Source organism: Chelonia mydas, chromosome 1, assembly GCF_015237465.2.
Source record: "Chelonia mydas isolate rCheMyd1 chromosome 1, rCheMyd1.pri.v2, whole genome shotgun sequence".
Lineage (NCBI taxonomy): Eukaryota > Metazoa > Chordata > Testudines > Cheloniidae > Chelonia > Chelonia mydas.
This window is the reverse complement of record NC_057849.1, coordinates 342,552,584-342,571,242: the sequence shown is the minus strand read 5'-3', so window position 1 is coordinate 342,571,242 and position 18,659 is coordinate 342,552,584. Positions and strand designations below refer to the sequence as shown.

Genomic DNA, 18,659 nt, shown 5'->3' with positions numbered 1-18,659 from the left:
CATTTTGTTAATGAGGGAGTCTCCCTAGCTTATAGCTGTACAGCCCCTGCAGGGCTAAGAGAAGTAAACACTTACTTCAGTAAAACCTGAGATAGCACTTGGACACTGCAGGGAGCAGAGATGTTGGCTAAAATGGTGCCACATTTTCAGAGTCACTTTTCTGACCACAATGGCACTTAAGAGTTATAAATAGGTAATTTTAAAGCACAACAATTCTGCCGTGAGCCCTTTGTTCAGGGCTCTGCATCTCACTTGGGAGAGCGGAAGATACTACTAGCCCTAAATCAGTGCAAAGAATGAAGCATCTTGCCTGGCTAGTGATGCCCTCAAACATTGTAGCAGAAATCTTGATCCCCAGAATGCCCAGCTGAGCAGATATAAAGCTTTTCAGTTCATGGCTGATAATTTTTACATGGCTCAATATATTCTTTTCACAATGTTTGCCTTCATCAGCTAACATGAGAATTTAGCCTTTTTCAATTCTTGTTTGTGATTGGAGATTACAAAGCCTGGAGGAAAGCAGAAAAATTTAAAAATATATATTGGGCATCTCAATTAAGGAGCACGTCACTACGAATGGAAAAATGAGGCTTTGGCTTTGAACAGCTGCAGGTCTCATTGGACAGGTGTTAGAAGTGTTAGGTTTAGCTCACTGAAGAGGAGATGAAAATAATTCTCCTCCTTTTAATTGCCTTGCTTCTTTGGAGGTCTTGGGGGAAATAAAACCTTCCGTAGGTTGAGTAAAGGTGTTTCCATGGATTTGCAGATGGGGAGCACTGCCCACCTGTGCTGTGTGTGAAAAGTGTGTGCAGTGGGGTCTGGTTCTGAAGCCCTTACTCAGGGGAATCTCCCATTGTAGTCAATGGGCATTTTGACGAAGGACTTCAGAACAGCCCAGTCAGGAGCTTGATGGCTAGTAGCTTATCCATGTCTTTATCTGAATGCAGTGGGTGAACACTGAGTCGTATTTTGTACTCTGCTCTGCATATATAAATCTCAGGAAGTTGCTTGATGTTGCTTTACACCTTCCTGAATGCAAAATTTGTCTCTTAACGTGACCTTCCTTCCTTTGTTTTAACGTCTGCGTATGACTTTGATGCAAAGATGACTCCACCCCACCCCAGTTCCCCCAAAAAAGGAAATTGAAAGGTGTTTGTTCCACTGATGTGGGTCAGCATCTAGGCACCAAACCAGTTTACTGTTAGGCACTGAACAGTTATGTTGGGGAAATTAGTCAGTCAATTGTGGTGAGTATATGATGGAGAGGGAGGGGGTTTGAAGCACACCTGTAACCGTGCATGCCAGCATTGAGAAAGCATCCTAACATTGGAGGCTCAGGGTTTGTTCTTGTGCCTGGTTTGCAGCATCCTGGTGCAATGAAGTCGCTATATGCAGCATTCAGAGGACTTCTCAACCTCGTGTGCTGCTACAGGTGGAATGGGAGGTCGTGAGCGTCAAGGGTCGGTGATACTGTACGCTCTCCTGCCTGGAGGGTGCACCACACTTCAGGCTGTGCAGGAGCTCAGCAAATGGGTTAACAGTTCGGATTTCTTTATGTTTCTTATTTTTCACCTGACCAAGGTGAGCGAGGGGGAGGGAGACGGCTCATGTAAGAGTAAAATGCAAGATTAAAGAATTTGTGAACGGGTGAGGTCAGTTAATCGAAGGGTCTGATTGAGCCTCTTCTGCACTGTGTGTTCTGCCATGTTCTGCCCACTCTCCTGTCCCAATCTCTGCTCCTCAGCTCTGACCCACTGTACAATATTGCATGAGTTTCTCTGCTCTGAGCACTCCTAGTGTTCCCACTGTACCTCTGGCTACGGATAGGGACAATATTATTACCTAGAGACTTGCCTCTGGTGGTGGGGGATGCTAGCCTGCTGCATTTACCAGGGTTCCATCCTGTCCGGTGCTAGGTGCCTTCAGCTCCCATTGAGATCTGTGAGATCAGGCCCCGTCTCTCATTTTTGCTTCAACAAATGATTAAATTTGGCCCAACTTCTCTCCCAGCCTGGCTTGTTTGAAGTGCCAGCAGTGGTGAGGCCTGACAAGGGGTTCCAGAAGGGCAAGATGAGCTTTGTAAAAAGGCAATTCATTATGGTGAATTTGTTGCTACCTGCCTTGGCCGATGTCCCATTTTTTAATCTGCTGCTGCAGATAAAATATTATTGGATCATTCAGTCTAAAATCTGCTGCTGGAGAAGGCAGCTCTCTCATGTGTTAGGTAGGATGGACACAAGATCACAGAACCCCCGTGTTCCACTCTGGGTACTGCTTCTTCTGCAATCACCTGCTTCACCATTCAGGTACGATTCAAGAATATGAATTGTTTAGACTTGGCTTAATCCACCTATGCCCCATTGCAGCTGTTGCAGATGGCTGGTGCTCTCCCGAGAGGGAATTTCTGGGGGCCCTTGGAAGGCTGTTCTTCACAGAAGGTGCTCTGTTCTGGAAGCTGCTTCCCTTAGCAGACTGTCAGAGTTCAGGCCTGGCTGTTATTCGATGCATCTTGCACTTTGCCCTGTTGCTTCTAGTGTTTCTGTGTCTCTGCAGTTGGGTGCATCTTGGTTTTTTGGAGGCTGAGGATAGTTAAGATCAGGATTAACTAATTATCTTTAAGGGTTCATCTTACTGTTTGTCCTTAGAAGACCCCAGGTGCCCTAGCTAAGGGCACCCAATAAACGTTTCTAACAATATCGTGTACAGACCTTGCCTTGTCGCTCACGCGAGCTCTTTTCCAAGCTGACGGACTGAGGAGATCGGAATGAATCTTTATTTTTATAAGTGACTTGATTTTGCCAGGGTTTCCCTTTTTGTGTGGTGGTGGTGGGGTTTGTGAGGGTTTGAGGGCTCCGAGTTCAGCATACTGTGCTGATTCCCTCCCAGATGCTGCACACTTCGGCGAGACGGGGCTCTGCATCTCAGAACGGTAGCCCATTTTAGGCTTTTGTGAGCAGGTGGGATGAGGGGGGCAGTGCTTGTTGTGATGCTAATTAGAGAGGCCCTCGCGCTCGAGCAGGTTATAATGCTGTGCCGCTGCTGTTGATTGTTTCCCTGGCGGATTAGAGGCGAACCCTCCTTAACAAGGCCTTGAGTCTCTGAACTCCTGAGGACCAGTAATGACTCCATCTGGTAACAAGGAGCACAGCTTGCAGCTTGGAGTTTGGGGAAGGAGCTTTTGACAATGAAATTCCATTCACGCTCGTGATTTTTTAATAATTAGTGTTGCGATAATGCTTCTTGCCCAAGCATCTCAGAACACTTCACAGCATGGGCGTGGCCCCTGTTTTGTCGATGGGGAGGCTGTGGCACAGAAAGGTTAGGCCACACAGCAGGCAGCGTTCTAGAGGGCAGGGCTTGGGGTGGGAGGGAGGAGACCTGGGTGTGTCTGCTAGCGACTCCCTGCGTGACCTTGAGCAAATCATTTAACCTCTCTGGGCCTCACTTTCCCCATTTCTACCTTGGGGGTAGTCACCTTGAGATGAAAGTAGTTATAGAAATGCAGGTGGTATGTATTGCCCTGGGCTTAATACGGAATTTGTGGGGAGGGCACTACTTTGAGTGCTGGTCCCGAGGGATATTCGCTGTGGGTGCACGTGCCTCAGACCGGAAGTTTCTTCACTAGCAATGTCCATCGGTCCGCGCCTGCACAGTGTCGTGCTCCAAACGAAGCGCATAAGGAGCGGCACGGACCGACCACCTCTCCAGTTCCATTCTACCACTTGTGGTCTGAGATGGAATTCCACAGTGCCCGCAGCTTGGCTGGTGTTCCTGCTGTCTATTCGGGGATTATTGTAAATAGTTTTATTTTAGTGTAGTTAGTTTAGCAGTGTAGCTAGTTAGATTAGTGTTTGGGTTAGGAGGTGTTCTTCCTTCTTGCTCATCTGCACCGTTTGGGTTACTCATTATGCCCCAAATCCTGGGCTTTAAGTCCTATGTGGCCTGCCTCTGGGTTTTCCTGGTCAGTGATCCCCACTCCTCCTGCCTGTACTGCCTTGGAGAATCTCATATTCCATCTGAGTGCGAGATTTGTTGTTCCTTCCCACCTTGTGCATGGCAATCTCAAGAATTTCGGCTTAGGCATGTGGGGAGCTTTCTATGAGGCCACAGCTTGACCCAGTGGCTTCTGACCCCCATATATGTTGCCAGGATCCATCCACCAGCACCTCTCTGGACCCAGCACTTCCCAGATCATAAAAGTCCAGATCTAAAGACTCTAGCATGCATGAATGGGAAGAGGGTAAAGGAAAGCACCCTCATGAGAAATGGGAGAAATCCCCATCTAAACCCTCTAAGAACAGGTCTGCCTACCCTACCCCCTCTAAGTCAGGCGAGACTCAGTGCCCCGGTACAGGTGTCTGCATCTCCCGGGGAGTGTGTGCGGGTATCAGCCGTACCGAGAGTCAGGCATGCCCATAGACTGCTGCCTACGTGAGGGACAGGTCCAGCTCCATCATCAGCGAAGGAGAGGAGAGGATAGTCGGTCTCTGCACCAGTGATTTCATACCACAAGCAGAGAAGGAACTTAATGGTACCAACACCTACCTTCCATCCCAAGCCTGTGCTGTCGGCTCCATCTATGCACAGAAGCCCCTCTTGCTCTTCTGCTGGACCCAGCTACGCTATTCTTGAGGAACCTAGAGGTTTATACTGACCCAGAGTCACCGCTACTCTCAGATCCGGTAATCTCCAGAGAGGTACCTACACTGGCCACTCACTGGTCCCTTCCACTGTGGTATCGAGCTGCCAGAACCGACAGTGTACCACTCATGCATGCCAGCCACTTGCTGTGGCACCACTAGACAGGCAGTTCTGTCCACTTCGCCCATAGATTCCAATGACTCGTATTCCTCTGGCAGGATTGATGCACCGGTCATTCTGACAGTCCCGAGTTGCGCCATTAGCCCTGATAGGGGTTCCAGAGCCTCATTTGCACTCTGTTACCTCCACAAGACATATCTTCAGCCCTGGGACGAGTGGCACCCTACTGGGACAACTTCCATACCCATATGACCCCACACCATGTCCCTGTTAGGGTTCTTGGGATCCTTACTTTAGACCCCCTGGCTACAGAAGATGGGAGCAAGAATGCCAGCAGAGATCACTTTGTGGGGAAGAGTATCAGCCCCTGGATCCACTGTAAGGATCAGGAGCAGCCCAACCAGCAAGAACCCTCTCTTCCGCCGGTGGCTCATTCTTGTCTCCTGAGGAGGTGGTGGTGCCAGCCTTACCTTTGCTGTCTGAGGATTATAAATAGCTCCAGGACCTCCTGAAGAGGATTGTGGTGGCTTTACAGATCTCACTGAAGGAAGTCTAGGACCCTACTCACAAGTAAGGCGTGGCGGCTCAGCTGAAACGTGATATTCCACACTTAGTCCAACAACATTGCGTTGTACACCGGGAAGACTTGGGGATTTCCGATGCATGGAAAGAGGTCAAGCTGATAAGAGACATTGAAACCCTAATGAGAACTGTCTACATGGTGTTCTGTCGGTCATCCAGGAGAAAATGCAAATTTCAGGAAATAGTGGATGCTTCTGAATGTGAGTCAGTGGCTTTCAGCCCACTCAATAAAGTGCACTGGTTATCTAGGCACTTTGCACTTCAAGCAATTATTCTCAACTATAATCCTCTTCTGGAATATTTTGAGCAAGACAAAGATACTAATCCAGTTTCTAAATACTGCCACAAAAAGCTGAATACCATGGAATATCGAATAACATTAGAAGTTTTGAATGATGTTTTGTTGGAGCTGGCTTCACTATCCCCGCTGCTCCAGAAGCGGGACCTTACACCTCTTGAAGCATTTCACCTTCTCTGAGGTAAACTGAACAAGATCAGGAGACAGTACCTTGGAGATTCAGTCTTATGGAGTGACAAAGTTAAGTCTCTCTTAGATATGAGCTCTCAAGAAAATAATGAAATTGGTACCAATTCCATAATAACTTTCATAAACATCTTGTGTGCACATTTGGCAGACAGGTTTCCAGAGGATGAAGTCCAGGAGTGGTCCGCTTTTGATTGTGCAGCAATAGTTACGTGTGACTTCAATTTTGGAATTCATCAGGTCAAATCCCTATGTTCAAAATACAGAGACTTTCTTGCTGAAGAGATTGTTATAGACAGTCAGTAGAATGACTTCAAGTTTGCAGTAGCCGAAAGGCTCAAAAGCCAATTGGTTTTAAATTTCCCGGATATGGTGACATTTGCTCACCAGAATGAACAGTTTCAGGATCTTGCAAAGTTGATGGATATTGGAGGAACATTCCGAGCATCAAGTGCAGACTGTGAGCTTGGCTTTAGCTTAATGAACTCTCTAAAAAACAAACTACGGAATCGTTTACAAGTAGATCATTTGGACATGCTGATGTGTATTAAGAGTTACCAGCTGGATGGAGGACTGATAGATCTGGACAGAGTTTATATTGAATGGGCAAATTAAAAAGATTGCAGGGAAAAACAGTAAGGTTAGTTTAGCACTCTTTGACATTTCGACCAATAAGGAAATTAAAATGCATTTGTAATTACATATCTTATTCTTGGCTGATAATCATTTATTGATATTTTTTAGGAAAATTTTAAATTTAAAACACAAACTCTTGTTTTTCTTTTTTTACTTATGATGTCTCTATCTGAAAACCCATGTAAATTGATATAATGGCATACTTCTTAAATTGTCTTTATTATATGTTTATCAAAATCTTTTCAGACGTGTATAGAATGAAAGGTGAAAGTGGACACCGACGGGCAGAAGCCTATGGACTGATGATGATCATTATTAATATGTGCTTGATATATGCTCGTGATTGTCTATAAAAAGGATCATAAAGTGTAATGCTTAAAACTAACTTCTGCTTCATGAAGAATGGTTAAATTTCCTTTTTCTAAGTATTTAAAAACGACATGGTGTAAAACTATTATCACAAATTGTAAATTATAACTTTTTAAATGTATAAGCATTTTACTTGCTTGTGCGCATTTGCCTCATCGCGCACGAATTTTGAACTCTGCTTCAAAAATTGGCACAGAAGAAATTTTTTGCGCACACGGCCTGTCAAAAATTAGAGGGAACATTGCCCAGGAGACTCCAGAGGCTACAGCACAGCAGGCAGAAAGCCCTGCCATCGGTTCCTCCTCATCCACATCCCCTGCCAAGAAGCCGTTTCGACAGGACATTTGAGAGCCGCCAACCAATCTCCACGCAGCCAGACACCCCCCACTCACTTTGGTGGCCACCTGTTCTATTCCTTCCCAACCCGGCAACATATTACTTCAGAAATTTAGGTCTCGGAGATCATGTACACAATAGAATTTCTTTCCATTCCTACACCAACCCTTCCCACATTCCTCTTCACGGATGCCTCTCACAAGAGGCTTCTCAGACAGGAGGGAGAGACTCGCGTCTTCAGCTTAAGCTGGAGAGCCAGTCCCTCATTGCAGGGGGAAGGGTTTCTGTTTGGGATGCTTCCTCATTCCCAAGAAGGGTGGATGGAGACCCATCCTGGATCTCAGGCAACTGAATGTCTCCTTCGGTTGTTGGAGATTCAAGATGACCATCTTGGCTTCTGTAATCCCATCCCTCAACAAAAGTGACTGGTTTGCAGTTCCTGATTTAAAAGGATGCCTGTTTTCATTAGGTTTCAGAGTAACAGCCGTGTTAGTCTGTATTCGTAAAAAGAAAAGGAGTACTTGTGGCACCTTAGAGACTAACCAGTTTATTTGAGCATGAGCTTTCGTGAGCTACAGCTCACTTCATCGGATGCATAGCATATCGTGGAAACTGCAGAAGACATTATATACACACAGAGACCATTCACCTGGCTCACAGGCAGTTTCTAACCTTGATGGTGGGCCTAGAGCATTACCAGTGCAGAGTCCGTCCTTTTGGTCTCTCGACAGCCCTGAGAACACTCACAAAGATGCTCTTAGTGGCAGTGATGGACCTGCATTGCAACCCAACATCCACCTACCTTGACAACTTGTTGCTCATGGGATGGCCATCTTAGGGAGTTCAATTGACAGTATGCTCGTACTCAGTCTTGCACAATCCTTAGGGCTTCAAGTGAGCCCAGAAAAGTCCACTTTAACCCCAAAGCAGATTATAGAATATATTGAAGTGACTATGGACTCAACTTCAGTCAAAACTTACTTACCTCAGAACAGGGACCACCTTGCCCAACTCCAACTGAGCCCCCAGCTGACAGCTCGCTCCTCTCTGGTTCTTCTAGGCCACAGGGCCGCCTGCACCTATGTAACATCCTTCACAAGGCTCCATAGTCATCGCCTTCAGGTGTGACTACACATGGTTTAAGCTCTGAACAGACAAGTGTGTCACGTTCCCTCAGAGCTTTCTGTCTTCTCTTGCCTGGTGAGAAAACAAGATATCTGTGTGTAGGGGTTCCCTTCGTTCCCCTTCCACCCACAAAGAAGCTACTTATGGACCCTTCATTACTGGGTTGGAAAATATACCTGGACAACCAAGTGGCAATCTGCTTGAACTTTGAGCGTGCACAAGAGTTGCAAAGGTTTCCGCCATTCATACATTTCCATCACGTTCCAGTCACGTTGAACATCATGACGATGGTGTTCTACATAAAGAAGTAGGGAGGAGCAGGATCCGCCCCTCTTTACATAAAGGCAGTCAAGCTCCAGAATTGGAGTATCTGACATCATATCTCACTTTCAACGGTGCACCTTCCTGGAATAATGAACACCTTAGTAAACAGCCTCGGTAGTCACTTCCACAGATACCACAAGTGGGAACAGCAAAACTCAGTGGTACAGAACATCTTCCAGCAGCAGGACTCTCTAGGCAGGGACCTCTTTGTACCCCAGGTAAACAAGAAGTGTCCAGCTTGTGACTCCGTTGCTGCTCAAGGGCACAATTCCAGAGGAGACGCATTTCTCGTTACGTGGTCAGTGCCATTAAGGTATACTTTCCCATCCATCCCACTGTAACCACGAGTCCTGAACAAGGTAAAGCAGGACAAATGGGCAGTGGCTCATATTGGCTCCTTGGTGAGTGAGACAGTTTTGGTTCATCAGAATCCTCCAGATGTCCACGCACCCATGTATCCACTTAAAATAGTTGCCAAACCTTCTGACTTGAGACAAAAGCAAAACCGTCTATCCCAGCCCAGCTTCTCTCCACCTTACAACCTGGTATTTGGATGGGCAATGAGAGAGGTCGTGCTCCAAGGAAGTCCAGTTCATCCTCAGCAACAGCAGAAAGGCTTCTGCAAGAAAATTCTGTGCTGCCAAATGAAGAGATTCTCCATCTGGTGCTAACGCTGCCAGATACCTCCATTGGACTCTTACATTCCTATCATCTTGGACCATCTCTTCCTAAAGTCTTCAGGTTTGTCCATTAAATTGCTGCCAGGTACACACACAACAGCCAACTCTTTCCATCCTCTCGTAGGCAACTGCTGAATATTCACCCATCCTACAAACGTGAAATTTCTGAGAGGTCTTGTCAGAACCTTTCCTCCAGTATTGGTGCCAACTCCTAATTGGGACCTTTAATTTAGTGCTGTCAGCATTTATGAATCCGCCACTTAAGTTCTTGGCATCCTGCATCCTTCTCCATCGATCCATCAAAGTAGCCTTTCTAATGGCAATCACTTCCACTAGGAGAGTAGGGAAGTTTGCAGCTCTTATGTAGGCCCTCCCTACACAGTATTCCATAAGCATAAAATGTCCCTAAGGTTACACCCCAAACCCATCCCAAAAGTTCCCTCTGAATTCCACCTTAATCTGTCTATCCCTATACCAGTATTCTACCCAAAATCTCATGCCACCAAGGAGGACAGGACACTTCATTCTCTGGATGTTCATAGAGCTTTGGCTTTCTACCTGCAGAGGACGAAGCGCTTTCAAAAATCCCAGAAACAATTCATCTCCTTCAATGAGCAGATGAAAGGGGAGGCAATTTGATCACACAGGCTCTCAAAATGGATTTCAGGCTGCATTCTGCTATGTTATGAACTGATGGAAACTCCTCCTCAGGGTGTGAGGGCACAGTCGACTAGAGCACATGCTGCCTCTGTAGTTTCTTTTCAAGGCATACCTCTGGTACAAATCTGTAGAGTGGTGACAGTGGGGCTCTTTGCACACCTTTACTAGGCACTACGCCCAGGCTTCTTCAGCAGATGCATCCTTTGGCACAGTGGTCCTGGGACCCATGGTGCAGCATGGGTCCCTTGCACCTTCCTTCTCCATGAGCACTTCTTGTGAATCACCCATGGTGAATACTTGTGAGGACAAGCACTCGAAGAAAGGAATATTACTTACCTTATGGTGACTGAAGTTCTTCAAGATATGTGGTCCCCATGGGTACTCCATGACCCTCCTCCTTCCCCTCTGCTTCGGATCCTTCTGAGTTGATTTGCGGTAGAGTTGGAACTAGAGAGGCAGTCTGTCCCCGCCATCCTGTATGCCTTTGCTTTGGAGTATGAGGAGGTTCAGGGTGCAGGCGCGGCGCAACAAACGCTGTTAGAGAATAATCTTCTGGTCTCAGGTCCTTGGAGTGCATGCACACCCACAGTGAATACTCATAGGGAACGTACATCTCGAAGAACTCCATTACAGTAAGGTAAGTCACCTTCCTTTCACAGTGTCCTGTCAGTCTGAAGTACTCCCCTCTCTCTGGTGTTGGTGCAGGATGTTGTTTGAAGGGTTTAGGATGCAGTTACAAGCGACTTTGAGATGCAATTGCTTAAAATACCCTGAAAAGGGAACTTACAGGTCAGCTGACTTGCAAACATGTTCCCTTCTGTTAGCTTGCAGTTTGATGCTGAGGTGCCTAATACATAGACTGGTGTGTCTGAGGTCATGCAGGCAGCAGCGCATTTGGAAGAGGCCCATGCTCTTGTGACAGAGAATTGGAACTACTTGATAGTTGTTTAGTGGGGTAAACAATGTCTCTGTTGCTAATTGGAATTCTTGTCATGACTGTAACCAGCAGCAAATGATTCCTCTTCCCTGAGCTTCCTAGTACTGCAGGCTCTTAGGGCTGGTGCTGCAGGATCCTCAGCCCCCAGGTAGTACAAGACTAGTTGCATCCAGGAATTCTGGTGGCAACCGTGAGAGCGAAGTTCAAATGGTTTGCCACCAGAGTCACCCAAGGTTATGTGGGGTGGGGGAAAGAGGGAGGAAGAATGTTCTAGTCTTAAATTAGCCTGTTTCTCTGAGAAACATCTGACACGTGGGTGTCACAGTGATCAGCATTACTTAAATTGCAAGCTCTCTGGGGTAGGGACTGTCTTTTTGTTCTGTGTTTGTACAGCACCCTGCACAGTGGGGTCTAGGTCCTACGGTGGTAATATAAATAATAATAATTAATATGATCAAAAACATACTGCTAGATGTGCAGAATTCATGATAATGCTAGTAGTAAGTCATGTTCTTGTTAATATGTCTTTGTGGTGTTTTCTGGTCTGCAGATCTCTCTCAAAATATTTTCTCATGATAGTAATGCTTTTATCTCAGCTGAAACATCATCATCCCACTCTTTACCCTTTCCCATAATGTTCTCGAAAACATCAGCCTGACGCATCTCCTCCTCTCTTTCTTTGACAAAAGATGTTTTCTTATGGAAAATCATTCAGAGATGATTTTTTTTTTCAGATGGAGCATGAAAAAAAGAACCTTCTTACACAGAGCTGTCCAGCAGTTCTAGCAATGGGGGAATGCCTCCTGTTCCTGCTGTGACTTCTCCTATGGGTGATATTTGATAGCAGGGCTTGTTGAATCCCTGCTGTCTTTGTGACACCCCTGTACAATGTATACCATACAAGATATGCAGAACAGCTACATTCAAGTTGCTGTTAGAGCATTAGCTTTGCATTTCCTCGTGGATTTTAACTGGGCTGGCTGGTTCTCATCACTGTAGTATATGAACCTTAACGTTGCAGTAATATAGGGTGTGTTACTTTTATTATTCTAATTGGCTGACTTATGTCTGTCGCTATCCCACGACCTAACAGTGAGCTGTTTTACAACTCTGACTGGGGATGAGGTGAAGAGGGATTCATCACATGCTTTCAGGTGTGCTCAGGGCTGTTCCAGTGAGTAGTTTTAGTCTGATCATTTCCAGGTGGAAACCGAATCTAGTAATTTATAAAACTAACTTTAAACCCCCCAAAGAAAGTGGGATTTCCAGTTTTAACCCTCTTGTGCTGTTGGTTTCAGGCACAGCTGCGAGCATTCATCCCCGAAATGCTGAAGTACTCAACAGGTCGTGGGAAGCCGGGCTGGGGGAAGGAAAGCTGCAAACCCATTTGGTGGCCTGAGGATATTCCATGGGCAAACGTTCGCAGTGACGTCCGTACAGAGGAGCAGAAACAGAGGGTGTGTGTTGTATTGTTACTAACCCTTCAGGGCAGTCACTGGAGTTTGGGAGTGGGTTGTGATGTTATGAGCTCCCTCTTGTGTGACGGAAAGAACAGGTAGGTCATAAACTTCCCTGGTTCCATGCCATGTTTAAAAGTTTGTGCCCAAATCATATGGGATAGCTCTTCCTCCCCATTTCCATATCTTGGCTGGATGTTCCACATGACAACCATCCATCTGCCCCTTTGTTCCCACCCTGGAGGGTTGATCCCCAGCTTAATCCTAGGGGTGCAACGGGCAGAGGAGAGCAGTGAAGGTGGTGAAAGAGGCGTAATCCTGGATCCACTCTGACTCCCTATTGCTAATTTGCACTCTGGTATTTTTAACCTTACCTCTCTTCTCCTTACCCACCACAGGAGTTGGGGGCAACTCCTAATCCATCTGGCCACAGTAGCAGCTCATGAATACAAGCTTAAGAAGTGGCTCGCTGGCCCAAGCTGTGTCTCTGTTCTCCCAAACACGCAGTTCAGCTGCTAGACAGCACACATCCCAGGCCCACAGAGAGCAAGCAGGGGTTGTCACCCCACCTCACCAAGCAGAGCAGTGTGTGCCCTTCCTTTAAGTGAGAGAACAGGGATGGTGGGGCAATCAGGGGTGAGTGGGGAGAAAGAGGAAATGTGAAAAGGATGAGAGAGTGCAGACAGAAAAAGGGACACGTCAGCTATGTCAGGATGTTGCAGGGAGCTAAGGAGGAGTGGGAGATACCTGTCTACCCAACCATCACAAAGGGACATTACAAATGTTGTGAATCTCAGGATCAAATCCTTGCACAGATTGCAGCTGTCCCTTGCCGGGGGCGGCCTGGTTGAGCCAGGATTTATGGTATCAGAGGCCACCCTTTGCTTGATCATCTTTTTTTAAAGGTTTTGTTTTTTTCACTCCTAGTTAAGCTCCCTCACAGTTTGAAACAGACCCATTTCACTAGAGAGATCTCCTCCATCCCATGATCATACGGACTTGTTCTGTAAAGTGGCACGTGGATGCAGGCTGTACACATGCTGGCTTGCTTCTGTAGGGTGGCTCATGAACCGTGGGGCTTGGAGGTATGGAGGGGGCTGGGTGTTTTCTGGGAGGATTTTGTTTTTATTTTGAAAAAAAATACTGATTAAAAAATAGCCCTGAAAAAAGCCAACTAAAGATTTACATGGTTCAGATCCCAGGGGAATGAATGCAGGGGGAATTGCTGAATGGAAATGCTGCTTTGCACGGTTCTTTTAATGTTACTGTTTTCTTTTTCCCTGTTAGGTGTCCTGGACCCAGGCATTGCGGACTATTGTGAAGAACTGCTACAAACAGCATGGGCGTGAAGACCTACTCTATGCCTTTGAGGATCAACAGACACAGCAGCAGACCGCAGCTACGCATAGTATAGCGCATCTGGTCCCATCACAGACGGTGGTACAGACCTTCAGTAACCCTGATGGCACTGTCTCCCTTATCCAGGTGAGCAGAGCCCACTTGTCCCTTCACACACACTGTATTGAGTGGCCATGTCTGGCAGAAGTTTTTAACTATGCACCTTTGGCTGTTGGCTTAACCTGTATGTTTCAGGAATCTCAAGTCTGTCTATCTTAGGTACTTATGTGGCCTCCATTACCATCGTATGTGAGTTAACCTCACAATGGAAAGAGCAATACATTCATCCTTATAACACCCTGGTTATGTCCATTTTACGGAGAGGGAACTGAGGCATAGACTGCTTCTTTCATGCTGACTCCAGATATTGTATTACGCATATCTCCTCTCCAACAAACAACTTTTCCGGAGTATCATTTCACATACGGCTATCTGACCCCTGCAACAAAAACAAGACCGGATTTTCTGCACAATACTTTAGGAGTTTAGGCAGTGTTCATAGTACTTGAAGTAGTGGTACCCACCACCCATGCTTAAACCAACTCCACCCACTTGAGATGTTGAAACAAGATGCCATTTACAGTAAATTGTGCATGTCTTTCTTATATAAGAGTCTTAAAGCAAAACACACACAACTGACCTCAGCTGACTCATCCCTCTTGTTTCCATGTGTGCTTTTATCAACAGTTGCAATAATTAAGTGTTGACATTTATAGTCTTATTAGCTGTCAAGGTTAACACCCATTAAAATGAATGGGGCTGCAAACACCTCTCAGTGCTGTTGTTTCAAGCTGTCTGCAGGTACACATCACTGCATTGGTTGATGCTTGTTTCATGTTTTGATGGCTATGCTCATAGCTGTGAGGACTAGGGATTGGAGTATTTTTAAACAAAAGCTTAGGCTTGGTCTGCACCTAAAACTTAGGTTGGCATAGCTGCGGCTGTCAGGGGTGTGAAAAATCCACACCCCTGAGTGCTGTAGCTATGCCATCCTAACCTCTGGTGTAGATGCAGTTTAGGTCAACAGAAGAATGCTTCCATTGATCTAGCTACCATCACCTGGGGAGATGGTGTTCCTACAGTGACAGGAAAACCCCTTCTGTCACTGCAGGCTGCATCTGCTCTACAGGGTTATGCCAGCAAAGCAAGGGCGTTGTAGCTGTGTCACTGTAGTCCCTGTGGTGTAGACATGGCCATAGTATGGCACATAAGATGGCAACTTTACTACCTCTTCTCTCCCCCCCCGCCCCCCACACACAGAGAAAGATTTGCTTTCTGAGCTGCGGCGAGTTGGCCCAGCTTGCTGCTGCAGACTCTCTCTTTGGCTTTCACTGCTCACTTATGGCCTCCTTTTCAAGATGCTGAGCACCCACGCTCCCATTCATCTTTTTCGGGGTTTGAGTGCTCAGTGCTTCTTAGAAGCAGGCTATAAACCTCTTTGCCTCTGTTTTCCCATCTGTTAAATGGGGATATACCTTACAGGGCTGCTAAGGATGAATTCATGTTTGTAAAATGCTTTGAAAAGCAATACCCTATGTATGGTAAGTGCTGGGCATTAATAGTGATCAGTGCGGGACACTCTGTTCTTCAGTTTTCCCTTTAGGTGATCTGGGGTCTAATGTACTTGGGTGTCCCTTTAGCTGAGATGTAACTATGGATTCCTGAGGGGAACAATGATGGCAGGAGCTGCATTTTGACTACTGTTTTATGGTGGTATTTTGCAGGTTGGTACAGGTGCTACAGTTGCCACTCTGGCCGATGCCTCCGAGTTGCCTACCACAGTTACCGTTGCACAAGTCAATTACTCCGCGGTAACTGATGGAGAGGTAAGGATGTGTGGGTCGTGTTTGTTTCTCAAGTACGCAGCACACCCTGTGGTTGTGTGTATCTAATGGACATTGCTGACACACTTGCATTTTTCACACTTAAGTGTTTACTGGGAGTGCAAAAGCCTACTGCCACACGCTGTCATGTTAAAAGCTGCAATCAATATCAATGCAACATTGTCATTGATATTTTACATGGGTCAAAGTCAGAAAATGCAATGTTGTGGTAATTGTGACTTGGGGTGTGTGTATGCACGCACAATTACTAGGAGACCGTAAGTGCTGAATTTCCTAAGTTTTGTACATGTAAATCTCAGTCATAGTGTCCATTGGAATAATAGCAGATGTATGTATTCTGTATGCAGCTCTCCAGACATACTCATTCATGTGCTTGTCTGGATAACCCTTGAGCCGAGAGCACCAGTCATGTGGTTACGGCAGGGGGATTAAGGTTTAGGACTTTCCGAGTCAGAGCCAGGAACAGAATGCAGTGTGGCCTTGGGCAAGCCACTTAACTTCTCTTTGCCTCAATTTCCCTATGGGTACAATGGGAACATTTCTCTGCAGCACCTCCAAGGGTTAATGAGACTGACTTAATGTGTAATTGGCTTGCACTTTCCTCTGATAAAGGGCACTGTATAAATGCACAGTTGTATAAATGTTAAGGAAAGTACTGTACAGTACATTCGTTTTTACTCATTTATATATTTGTCAACCTGATTTTTCAAAGTTGGCAAAGCTGCATTTCCCACTGAGGGCTTGATCATGCCAAACCCAAGCTTTTAAAGAGGAAACACTTAAATTTACAGTGCAAAAAACCCCCCAAACAACCTACATAATTTTCTTAAATTGAGAAACAAAATGCATTTTGTACAAAGATCATCCCTGTAACTCAGAAAGGTACTGGAATTGCCTTCCTCGGTTCCCTCTGCCCCCAACTCCCCCCCCTCCCCCCTTAAGTCAAAGAGACTGCTGTTTCACTGCAAGTTGTTGTCCTCCCTTTTGGACACGTGCCTAGGTTTCCGGATGAAGTACCATCCTTGTGTTGGAGTGGAATGGTCCACCTATTCTGCTCCGTAAGGATAAGGTTTTCATGGCAATAGGTGGCAGCACAAAACAGCTTTGTTCTGTATTAAAGAGCATTTGTAGCTGAAAAAACAAATAGAAGCAAGCTGTTTGTTTGGGGCTCTGGCCTTGAAAAGTACTTCATATTCACTAGAGGGTTTTTAGGACCTGTTATCTTTATCTTTAGGCCTTGGGGAAGATTTTCAAATGCACAAATGGCCATTAGATGCCAAACTTCATTGACTTTCCATAAGAGTTAGAAGCTTGTCTTTGAAAATCTCACCCTTGTCAACACAAAGTTGTAACCGATTTATTAAATAGGTAAAACTTTTCTCATGTAGACAAACTGTAGTTTGGTGGTGGACCTCTTGTAATCCAAGTGTCTGTGTTCTTACCTGGGGTTCCCCTCCCAGTCCATACTAGCACTTCACACTCCATTCCTGTCCTGGCTGATGTGGCAGAAACCTTTCTCCCTTTCCGGAAGTTACTATCAGTGTCTGGAGATATTAGCATTTTTCTTTGTCAAGGCTGGTAGGCAGGACAACGTGATCTACCTTGACCCTGCTCCTTCTTTCTGGAATACCTGTTCTGTCTCAAAAAGAAGATCTCTGTCATCCACAGTCTCTTCATCTCTCGCTCGCTTGGTCTCTGGGCACTTAAAGAAACCTGGATTACACACACCCCTCCACTTCCAACGCTGCCTCTGTAGCCACTTTCTCATGCACGCTTCTCACTTCTTGCACACACCTTGTCCCTTGGTGTGCCTAGAGGAAATGGTGAGAGTATTATGCTTCTCTCTCCCTCCTTGCCACCACGCTCCCTGAGACCAACAATCCCTCTGGCTCGTCTCCTCTTTTTTTCTTCTCTACCATCCTCCTGACTCCCTCTCATCCTCCTTCCTCTCCCATTTTGACTCCTGGCTGTCGCTCTCTCTCATTGCAATTTCTTCTACCTCATTTTCGGTGACCTCTGCTTCTGCATTGATGCCCCATCTGATCCGTAGCCACTTCCCTTGTCGTTCTCTCTCCCCTTTGTGTAACCTTCACTGCGGATCAGTGTTCCAGTTCACCAAAATGGCCACTCCCTTGACCTCTTCACCACACACTGCTTCTGCTCTGAGCTTTTCATCATCAAGTTCCCCCTTTCTTGGACCATCACTTCATCTCCTTCAACACTGCACACTTGTCTCCTGCCTCTCCCCCGCAGCCCAGCCATGACCTACAGTCCACTGATGTCAATGACACTTCTACCACTTTCAGCTTCTCCCTCTCTCTTCCCCCTATCTTTTGTTGACTCAGCTGAATCCCCCCACTCCACTCTCTCTCACTCCTCCACTCCTTTGCACCTCTCACTAACAGTAAAGTCTGTTCCAACAACTTCCAACCCGTGTTCATGCCCACCATCTGCCTCATCCATTTCTGTGCCGCTGCCCATGAACACCCTGTAAAAAGTCTCGCTGCCATGCAGGCTTCCTTCGCTACAGATTTATTCTCTCCTCCTTCGGTTCTCCACTCTTCCTGGTCAAGCTTCATTACTTTTTCCTGCTTTGCTAACTCAGAGGTCAGCAATTGCAGCTGATCATTTGCTGCCTTCTGGTCCCTCTCCTGTGCCCTCCAACATAAGATGCTGCTGACTTTTTCGAAGAGAAGTTTGATGAGACCCAATGCTACCTTCCTCTCATCCCCAGTACACGCTCCTCCTCTCCATTACCAACACACGGGTTTCTTACCTGCTTTCATCTAATCTCTCCTCCTGCCTCGTCCTTACCCTCCTCTTCTAATTCTCATCTGGCTTCCTTCCCTCACAATACAAGCCTATTCTGGTCTCTTCATGCCTAAAAAAGAAAAAATCCTTGACGCCATCTGCCTTTCTAACTTATACCTCATCTTCCTTTCACGTTCAAACTCAAATACAGTCTACAACCGTTGCCTTCGAGTTCCTCCATCTCCACCCTTGATCCTCTCCCATGAAACTATTCTCTCACACAGATATCTAATGGCATCTTTCTGGCCAAATATC

General features: G+C 46.2%; 1 protein-coding gene across 4 annotated transcripts in view; it reads left to right on the top strand.

The window, feature by feature from the left end:
- The window catches only part of NRF1 (nuclear respiratory factor 1), a 105,614-nt gene that overhangs the window by 43,816 nt on the left and 43,139 nt on the right, over window positions 1-18,659 (top strand). For all 4 annotated transcript variants that reach the window (XM_037889414.2, XM_037889416.1, XM_037889415.2 and 1 more), the window contains exons 6-8: window positions 12,193-12,351; window positions 13,639-13,836; window positions 15,474-15,575. In XM_037889414.2, the coding sequence (XP_037745342.1) occupies window positions 12,193-12,351; window positions 13,639-13,836; window positions 15,474-15,575 (459 nt within the window). The remainder of the gene's footprint in view (window positions 1-12,192; window positions 12,352-13,638; window positions 13,837-15,473; window positions 15,576-18,659) is intronic.